This window comes from Pundamilia nyererei, unplaced genomic scaffold (assembly GCF_000239375.1).
Source record: "Pundamilia nyererei isolate P.nyererei 1_Seehausen unplaced genomic scaffold, PunNye1.0 scaffold00050, whole genome shotgun sequence".
Taxonomy (NCBI): domain Eukaryota; kingdom Metazoa; phylum Chordata; class Actinopteri; order Cichliformes; family Cichlidae; genus Pundamilia; species Pundamilia nyererei.
In genome coordinates, this window is record NW_005187451.1 from 2735842 (window position 1) to 2745477 (window position 9636).

The following is a 9636-nucleotide window of genomic DNA, read 5'->3' on the forward strand; positions in this document are numbered from 1 at the left end:
CTCCCCCAAACACTCAGTGTGTTCTTGGGTAATCATAGCACGGTGTGGGAGTTTCCAATGTCACTTCCTTAAATTAGGATAAATGTGGTGGCGAGCGACACATGTTAAAATCCACAGCTCACCATTAGTTGTTTCACTTTAGTTTACTTTGCAGTCGCTACTTAATACAGTTTAATTATTAAATGTGTTTTTGCACCTTACAGTGTTTACATGGTGCACACACACATTAGCACTTTTGTGTTGTATTGGTTCAGCTTTCTTTGTTTGAGTTACCTCGGGCTTCGGCTTCTCCTTCCTGGTTGGAAAACGTGTGGTTTTGGCCTGAAGTGCTGCTGACAGCCTCTTTGGACTGAACCACGCGCTTCGCTGCCTCAGGGGTGTTTGGTTATATCGCAGCCATTTTTTTCCTCCTTGTGTGTCATTTGGTTTTGCTAAGCCAGTATTTAAGTTCCCTCATGTGTCGCAGGTCAGTCTGCCTCATGTTTGTTTGAGGTTTTCTTAGTTGTTATCTTGAGTTTAGTTTATTGAGTCGACGTCTTTTATTGGTCTACCAGTTTAAGTTTTTGGCTTCGTTTATAATCTTTCATATTTTTGTATTAAACGCCTGTGTACTCTGTACTGTTCGGATCCTGACAATTAAGGAGTAATTTTGTCCATAATTATTAGACACAACGACACATTTTGCATTTACGCGAGCAGTATTTTAGTCCTGCGTATCACCTCCACATATCAAATGTCTCGAGGCAATGACTGTTTTGAATTGACTCTATAAAAATAAACTGAGCCAAATCCTTAATTTGTCCTATGAAGTGGTTTGTAGCCAAATGCATGCAGACTCGTGCTGTTCCCATCAACCTCACCTGTATTTTGTGTTTTCTGCATTATCAAATGTTCTCAAACCACCAAAAAAGTTGATGATTGTATTAGTGGTATGGACATTTCAAAGATTTCTATTTTTATGATTGTTGTCTGTGAAGGTTCTCAGTCATCCAGGTCATCGTAGTCAAAGGAGCTTGCAAAGAAAAGCGTCTTTAAGTTGCGTGAAGACGTTTCACCTCTCATCCGAGAAGCTTCTTCAGTTCTAGGCTCAAATGGTGGAGAGTCCCAGATTCAAGCCTAGTGGGAGTTTCCCCCCACAGACATTTTTATGATTGTTATGATTTTTTTAGTCCAGATTTGTCTAGTTGGAGAAGAGGAAAATCTCTTCTTCAGTAATGTTGTTTACACTGACGCACCGTGGTTGGGTTTAGTTTTCCTCTTATGGCGGTCTCACCTCACGGTCACATAGAAACTCTGCTGTTTGTAGTTTGTGGCTGAGAGCTTAATTGTTCAGGCCCAGCTTCCCACTGACAGTCTTTACAGTGACAGTGAATACATCCGGTTGGTCTACAGAAAGAACTGTGTGGGCCAATGAAGCTGCTGCGCAGTTTAAAGCTGAAACCTGATGCAAGCTGTTGTGTTTTTGCAGCGACCTGCAGAGGTTTGGTGTTAAACTGTCTCTGTTCATTGGATGGCTGAAACAAATATATTGTATATATAAATATATATATTCTTCTCTACAGTGACAGAAGTGGAATTGTCAGAAACACTGCATAATAACACAGCTAAAAATGATACTTTTCTTAGCCTTGCAACCTTACAAAAAATTACCTAGAAACTTACGACCAGCACATTAATGGTAACTGTACACTTTTAAAACACTTCTTCTCTAATTCCAAGAAAATGAAAGTAGAGAAAAGGGAAATGAAGAATAAAGTTTAACAGGGTAAGAATGTCCTTAAAAGAATGAATGAATCTGATTCTTGTAACTGGGTCATGCTTTACCACTTACTCTGTTCATTGCAGGGCTCTAGACTAACTTTTTGCTACGGTTGCACTGGTGCACCAGCATAAAATTTTAGTTTTGTGAGCTTTAACCTGAGATTCTGCCGTTTCTGGCCAAATACATTTATATTTAAAAGTCAGGATTTAATGAATCGATATGGCTTCATTCAAGCTCCTCACCTCTCTATCTGCCTGCACTTTCAACTGGACCACGGCCAATCAGAGACCATCTTTGATTGGTTTAGACCACAATAGGGGCATAATGTGTGTCTGCTGTTGACCACACGGAGACTTTCAGAGTTTCGTAGTTCTTTCTTTTTTTTTTTTTTTACTACACTCGAACATTTGGTCGCACCATTGAAAAAATTGGTGGCATTTGTGACCAAGTTGGTCGCACTCTAGAGCCCTGCTATGTGATGAGTCCACACACTTTCAGTTGTCTGGCAAAACTAACACAAATCAGCAAAACAAATTTCTCTTTATTAAAACACAATGAAGACAGAATCAGAATATGAGGAGAGTGATGTTTATTATCCTTTACTACTGTCACGGTGTGCTGGGCGGTCGTGGCGGCGTGCTGTGCTGTGTTAACATCTAAATGATTTACATCTATGTCCAAGTTTAAAAAAGACCATGACAACACGAAGAAATCTGAGCATTTTGATCATGAAAGCTGTGACAAAGGTGATTTCTGTTGTAGAAAGAGCCACGGGTGTGTTCAGCTGTGAGATCTGCTGTGAACAATGGACCATGACCCTCCCACCAGTCCACACATGTGGAACAGAATGAATCACACCTCAGTGCATCCTGTCACTTTGTACACCACAACATTTATTTGTCCTTTTATATTTACATGCATACCTATATCTCTATATTACGGAGCCCCGCAGGGGACATGGGAGAAAAAAAATTAGGGAGAAAAAAAAATTAAGACGGACTTTTGCGAGATCTCGCAAAAGTTTTAGCCGCATTCTTCGGAGGCCGCCAGCTCGAAGCCGACCGGGAGGTCGAGGCATGATGTGCCGGGAAAGCGGTGTTCCTCCCGGCTGTAGTAGGTCTCGACCTCCCGTTAGCTTCAAGCTAGTGGGTGTCAGATCTCCAAAAACGTCGGTGCACTTTTGCAAATATGTGATGTCTTGTAAACCGAGCAGGTATCTGACGTTTACACAACTACATCCACGCCTCAAAATATCTTAAAAGTGTATTTTGTGACCCAGAAAGAGTAATATTACAACTAAGTAGCTGCCGCCATTGTTGGAGTTTTGCGAGATCCCGAGTTTGTTTTGCGAGATCTCGCAAAAGTCTGTCTTAATTTTTTTTTCTCCCTAATTTTTTTTCTCCCATGTCCCCTGCGGGGCTCCGTACTATATTTATCTATCAATAAATCTGTTTCTACTCTCATTTTATGTGAGCGCTTGATGTTCGTTGTATATTTCCTGCTATGACAACTAAATTTCCCTCTGGGATTAATGAGGTTTCTTCTTCTTTATATTGTTTATTGGCGGTTGGCAAACAGCAAAATGGTGCATTAGCGCCACCAACTGATGTGGGGTGTCGATTCTGGTATCTGCCAAAGGGGGCTACTTTGATGAGTCAAAAGCTTAGAAGATATTTTGGTCCATAAGTTGATTTCATGATTTCTTTTTTTTTTTTTGCGTGTTTGTACCATGCTTTCATTTCAGAGGGCAATGAGACATTAAACTGCATAATTTTCTGCTTAATTTTCAATAAAAAAAACTTCTAAAACTTTTGCAGTTAAATTAAATGCTATCAGACAGATACAAATATTTGATGAAACTTTGCGAGCCTGGTTCGACTGATCCTGATTATTTATAAGGTCGAACATCTAACCTACCAACGGTGCCGCGTAGTGGACGGCGGTCTGCACGGAGACGGGTTTTCGGTGAACTTCGGCTTAAATTGTCCACAATCGAAAGATGCCGAGCTCGAGCGAAACTGTCCGGAACATCCGGCTGTAGCTTCTCAACATAAACAGCAATGGCGGAGGCAGCAGCAGCGTCAACGGCGGCTTCAGCAGTAACAGGCGGTTGGACAAAACACGTAACCTGCAGGTAGGACAAGACAATAGAACTAGCACATTCAGACGGCGATCGCACACCGTGCCGTTTGACGCCAGAATAACGCTGCCAGGGCAGCTTATGAGTGATTGACGGGAATGTCTTTCAAGGGTCCGCTCAGCTGTTCGCGGAGCTAGCTGTAATGTTGTCATGTTCGCTGTGTTGTGGTCACACAGCAGCCTGCTGTGCTAGTTTAGCCGCCGTCCTGCTAGCTACGCTTTCGACAATCGGATCGGCAACGCTGAACTGTAAAGCTAGTGTCACACAGCAGCCCCTCGACGAAAGCTCTGAAGCTAGTCTCAGCTAGCAGTTCTCACTAGTTTCACATTAAAACCAACAAACTAATCTGCGTTTAAACCTGCGGCTTTAACTAGTTGTTGCCTTTCGGTGTCACATCATCTGCTAGGTTCACATCCGGACCAAGCTAGCGCCGCGGTCCCTTAAACATGACCGCGATGGCGTTATGAGTATGAAAGTACAAGATGACATCGACACGCATTTGATTCGCCTGCATCCAAGTGACGGGCTGGCTGCTTTTTAACGCTGACATTGGGCTCTAAAAGGAAACACGCTGTTTCATGTGTTAAGTAAACTTTGAATTCCTTTTGTATTTCCAGATATTTCATGCACGGCCTGTGCAAAGAAGGGGAGAACTGTCGTTATTCCCATGACCTGACCAGCAGCAAACCTGCCAGCATGATTTGCAAATTCTTTCAGAAGGGAAACTGCGCGTTTGGGGACCGTTGCAGGTAAAGACTGAACTGACACCAGAGCAGGAATGTGCACCTGAGCGAAACCGAGCTTGCATGTTGGTGCTGCGACGCAGCGGCCCTGCAACGTGTTTTCAGCTGAGAGCTGAGCTGCTTTCTAAAAGTGGCAGCATAGCGGGTTTGCTAGCAGGGCTTCTCAGAAGTGTCCCCCTCAAGTAGATGTGACACCCGAGACTGCGCCTTAATGTCAACATGTTGTTGGTCTGTGTGTGTGGCAGCTTTATGTGGGTCAGAATCACACACGAGGACCTGCTGTTTTACTGCATGAACTCTTGTATTTAAAATGACTGCCTGGGTCGTGCTGTGTATTTTACACGGTGGGACTCTGCCTGCAGAGGCCCAGATTAGTAGGATGACAGTTTCAGAACATGCATGGACAAATCTAATTAAAATCTGACAGAGTATGACTTGTTTGGAGTTTATCTTGTAGAAGGACTTGTGGCGGTTCTGTTTTAATTTAAATGTTAGTGAATATTTTTTTATTTATACATAAGTACGTACAAGCATTCGATTATTTATATTGACCATTGAAGATGGTGAATTTTCCAATTCCCAGCGTTCTGATTGCTTTAGATTGAATAAGTTATTATTTATTGTTACTGCTGCAGAAAGAATGACAGAGGTGAGCAGCTAAATAGAAACAAAATGTACAACAATATGTTTCCAGGCACTTTCCTTCTGTTCTTCTCAGTTTTAATGAAAATACAGTTGTACAGATCAAAACCTTTGTTAACAAGATGAAGATTGTTTCAGCCCTGCTTTGTTTTAGTACACAGCATGTTCGTATTATATTAATAAACAACAACATGTATACATACTAACGAGGCTCAAACATGCAGAGGTGTTTTTGAAAAGTGGATTAGGCTCCCAGCCGCCTCGTAGAGCCAGTGTCTGCTCCGGTTAGATCCTCTGAGCTGGTGAGTCAGTGTGAGGACCCCAGCAGCAGCAGCAGGGACACAGCGGTTTCACACATACTCGCATCTTTCTTTAATAGCATTTTTGCCTTCATGAAATCCTCAGGTTGCTATGTAGTACTGAGTTACTGTTGTGTGTGTTGTTGTTGTTGTTAAGTCACATTCATCCATACCTGTGATTGAGCTGCACCATGGAGGTGCTCTCGTTATTTTGGAGGCTCCACAGGCCTTCGCACCCTGCATTGAGAGTCCAGAGAAAGACTCTCGCTGTGGGGGTTTATTAAGGTTGAATTCCCTGGGCTCTATCTATTGTGATGCACTCTGTTTTGTTCTTTCACTGTGTCTGTCTCTCTGCTGCTTTCTCTTCTGCGGCCCCCAGGGCCAGACAGGGTGCACTGCAGCCTGCATGGCAATTGCATAATGCTCCATCTCTGTGTCTCTGTTTCTCTCTGTTGCTGGGTTCCCCAGGTTCACTGTGCTGCAGCTCCCTCCTCTCATTTCTTTATGCATTGCCTCAGCACAGCGCCCTCCCCTCCCCACTTATTCAACACTCCACAGTCTAGGAATAGTCTGGTTGTGCTCTGAGCTAGTCTAACAGAAAGGAGAAAAAACCATCAAGGGGAGAAAAAGATGCATAAAGTAACAAAAGCAGCAAATGTGCTGGTAATTAAGATTTACTCAGTAAATGACTAAAGAAAGCACCAGAAAAGCACGATGATGCCATGTTGAGCTCACATTGAGTCACGGTGCACGATTTGTACCTGATGCATGCAGTTGTTCAGAGATAGCACAGGTAGGACTGAGTTTATGCAATTCTGAACACGGGTAAAAGGAGAGCCACAGGGACATTTTAACGCCAACAAATTATGGAACGGAAAGTGTGTGTGAGGCTTACAAATAGCCTTACCTGAAATTTGGCTGCTTTCGTTCAAAGTCATGTTTACCATGTGATCTCTGTCCCAGTTATAATGAAGCAATAATGTAATGAAGAGTTTTAGATCTCGCTGTAGAAGTCTCTCTCTGCTGCTCTTGCAAAGGCTAGATGATGTTACAGGGAGGCAAATCTTTGGGCGCACAGTAGAGTATACCTACTGTCTCACGGAGCTCCAGCTGCACAGGAGAAAGGGCTCCACGGGCTTACATATGTCGCCCAGCTGGCTGCTGGCTCCCCTTACTTAACCTCCTAAGACCTGAGCTCTTCCATGGCATACATTTTAAATTTCTCTTTGATATTTGGACATATTGGGACCCGATGAATTTGTTTGTATCTAAGAAAAATGAGAGCCTCATATTCGTTTAAAACTTCGATATAACAGTGGCAGTATGTAAGTGCATATCAGGCCCTTGCAGAGCAAAATTTAGTGTTTTGGTCTAGACAACACAAAATGTGATGTCCACATATGTGGACGCCAGGAGGTTAAAGAACCACAAAGCTCAGATTATCTCAAGAACATGAATAAAATCCTTCATGAGAGCTCTTATCCCTCAGCCATCACCATCCTGGATGCTGCTAAGTTAAAGACAATCATATCCAATTTAACCTTTTATGTACAGTGTTTACTCCGTTGGTGTTTGCATTAATGGGGACTAGTGCAAAATAGAATTGTGTGTGTTTGCCAGCCAGCTGCTGCCACTGCATCTAAGGAGGTGGAGCAGGTCATCTACTGATGGAAGGTTGGTGGTTCAATCCCTGGCTCCCCCAGTCTATATGCCAAATAGCCTTTGTTAGATATTAACCCCAAGTTGCTCTCCGTTGCCTCCATCAGAGTGTGAATGTTAGCTAGAAAGCACTTAAAGCACAGAAGAAAATGCTTGTGTGGGATGTTGTATGAAGCTCCTGGAGAGTAAAGTGCTGTACAAGAATCAGCCCGTTTAACTTTTTTCTTTTTGTTAACTTAATTTGACGCTCGTTTTTTGCACTGAGAGAATTCCTCCTGAGTTTGGTTCTTCAGTCTTTTACTGCTGCAACGACACTAAGAGTCTGATTCTGTGTTGCTGCCATCAAATTTAAACAATTATTACTGTTCATTGCTCAATTTAAAAATGTGATATTTCTTCTATATTCTATTGTGAAGAAAATATGATTTTGGGTGTCTAGGTTGACGGCATCCTAACATTGTTACTCCTGTTGATGGCTGATGGAGTAGCAGGCGGGCAGCAGCGTGAACAAGTTTCAGTGATTCTTCAGATAAGGGGCCAAACATGTCCGGCAGATAAAACCCAATTTTGTGGGTTTTCTGCAGACAGTCCCAGTTTGTCAAGTCTATTCTCCCACCACGTGTGACCAGGATGGGAGAATGAGATAAACTATACTGCCAAAAGGATTCACTTGTCTCCTGTTCTTAATCTATAGGCTTTAATGTCAGCCCTCCCTTTGCAACCATAACAGCAACAATTTTTGACTGGTCTCCAGAAGCGAGGTCAGACGCCGATGTTTGACGAGAAGGCCTGGATCGCAGTCTGCGCTTTATAATTCATTGCAAAAGTGTTTTATCGGGTTGAGGTCAGGTTTCTGTGCAGGCCAGTCAAGTTCTTCTGCACCAAACTCGTTCATCCATGTCTTTATGGAGCGTTCTTCGTGCACAGTCATGTTGGAACATAAAGGGCTCATCTCCAAACTGTTCCTGCAAAGTTAGGAGCATGACATTGTCCAGAGTTCCTGTCACTAAGGAACCTTGAAAAACAACCCCTTACCATTCCTCACTGCGGAGAACACATCTCCACACGTGGAAGCACGTGTTTTACACCACTGCATTGCACTTGTAATGCGATGCTTGATGCTGTTGCTCGCCCTATCATGAAACTCTCTGCACACGGTTCTTGGGTTAATCTGAAGATCATAAGAAGTTTGGAGGTCTGCAGTGACTGACTCAGCAGGAGGTTTGTGACCTCTGCACCCTATTTGCCCCAGCGTGCCCCGACGCTGCTTATTTATTTATTTATTTATTTATTTATTTATTTATTCCCCTTTTAAATGTGGCCTACCACCAGGGCTAACGGTAGGAGGTTAATCTGTGGGTTGAACCTTATCAATAATTTCAAAAAAGGTTTAAATTAATGAAGTATTTATGTATTTCATTAATTAAATCAGCTGTTTACTTATTAGACAGTTTAATTGAACACTACACCGTCTGAGAAACCATGATGTGATCAGTAACAGTCTTTTCTTATTCTGTTCTGTTAGTATGAAGCACAGGCGTATGGATGAGTTTAGGGCTGGGCCATATCATCCCGTTCACGGTAATACCGGTGTAACGTTGGGCAACGACAAGAAAATGAAATATCGCGATAGACTAGGGGTAAAACGTGCATGTGCAGTGCCTTTGTTTACATACGCACATGGCGGCGGCGGAGAATGAGAAGAGCGAAAGTGGATCGTTGAATGAAACGATGAACCAGAACTGGTTTGTAAAAATGCTGCAGCTTCACTGGTGTGGAACTGGTTTAGCTTTCGTCCGTCAGATACACAACAAAGCACTATTTTTGGTAGCGCATGCTAGCGGGCCGTCGTTATTACCGTGTTGTTTGGAAAATACGGCGCACTTAAAATCAATCCTTTGATTTTTCTGAAAGTCGACAGCCCCTTATAATCCCATGTGCCTTATGTATGAACTCTGGTTGTGTTTACTGACCTCGAAATGATTTTATGTACACGGCATACATGCATATAATGCATGGCAGCCTCGTCGCGAGCTCCCCCAAGCAACAGCTGTTTTTTGTGTTTAATTTTCCTTTTCCTTTATTTTTTCACGAGTAGCACATGTCTCCTTGTGTACGACCGACAAACCTTACTGGACATAAAAGACGGACTTTCCAATCACTTTCCGGAGTTCAAGTTTTGCAACACAGACCCTCCGTTTGCAGACCCCCCATTCATCTCACGTGAGACATCTTTGTTCTCTGGCCCTGGAGGCCGCAAACGCCGACGCAGAGGGAGAAGATCTGGCGTTCTGGTTCGACTGAGACGGCGCACTAACAGACCACCGTTACCCAGTTTATTACTGGCTAATGTGCAGTCTCTGGAGAACAAGCTGTGCGAGCTTCGGGCAC

General features: G+C 43.1%; 1 protein-coding gene across 1 annotated transcript in view; it reads left to right on the forward strand.

Moving 5' to 3' along the window:
- The first annotated feature begins 3676 nt into the window (after positions 1 to 3676).
- Positions 3677 to 9636, forward strand: part of mkrn1 (makorin, ring finger protein, 1) — a 13993-nt gene continuing 8033 nt past the window's right edge. Inside the window, exons 1-2 of the mRNA XM_005733201.1 lie at positions 3677 to 3896; positions 4520 to 4651. Of these exons, the coding sequence (XP_005733258.1) occupies positions 3823 to 3896; positions 4520 to 4651 (206 nt within the window). The 5' untranslated portion in view covers positions 3677 to 3822. The remainder of the gene's footprint in view (positions 3897 to 4519; positions 4652 to 9636) is intronic.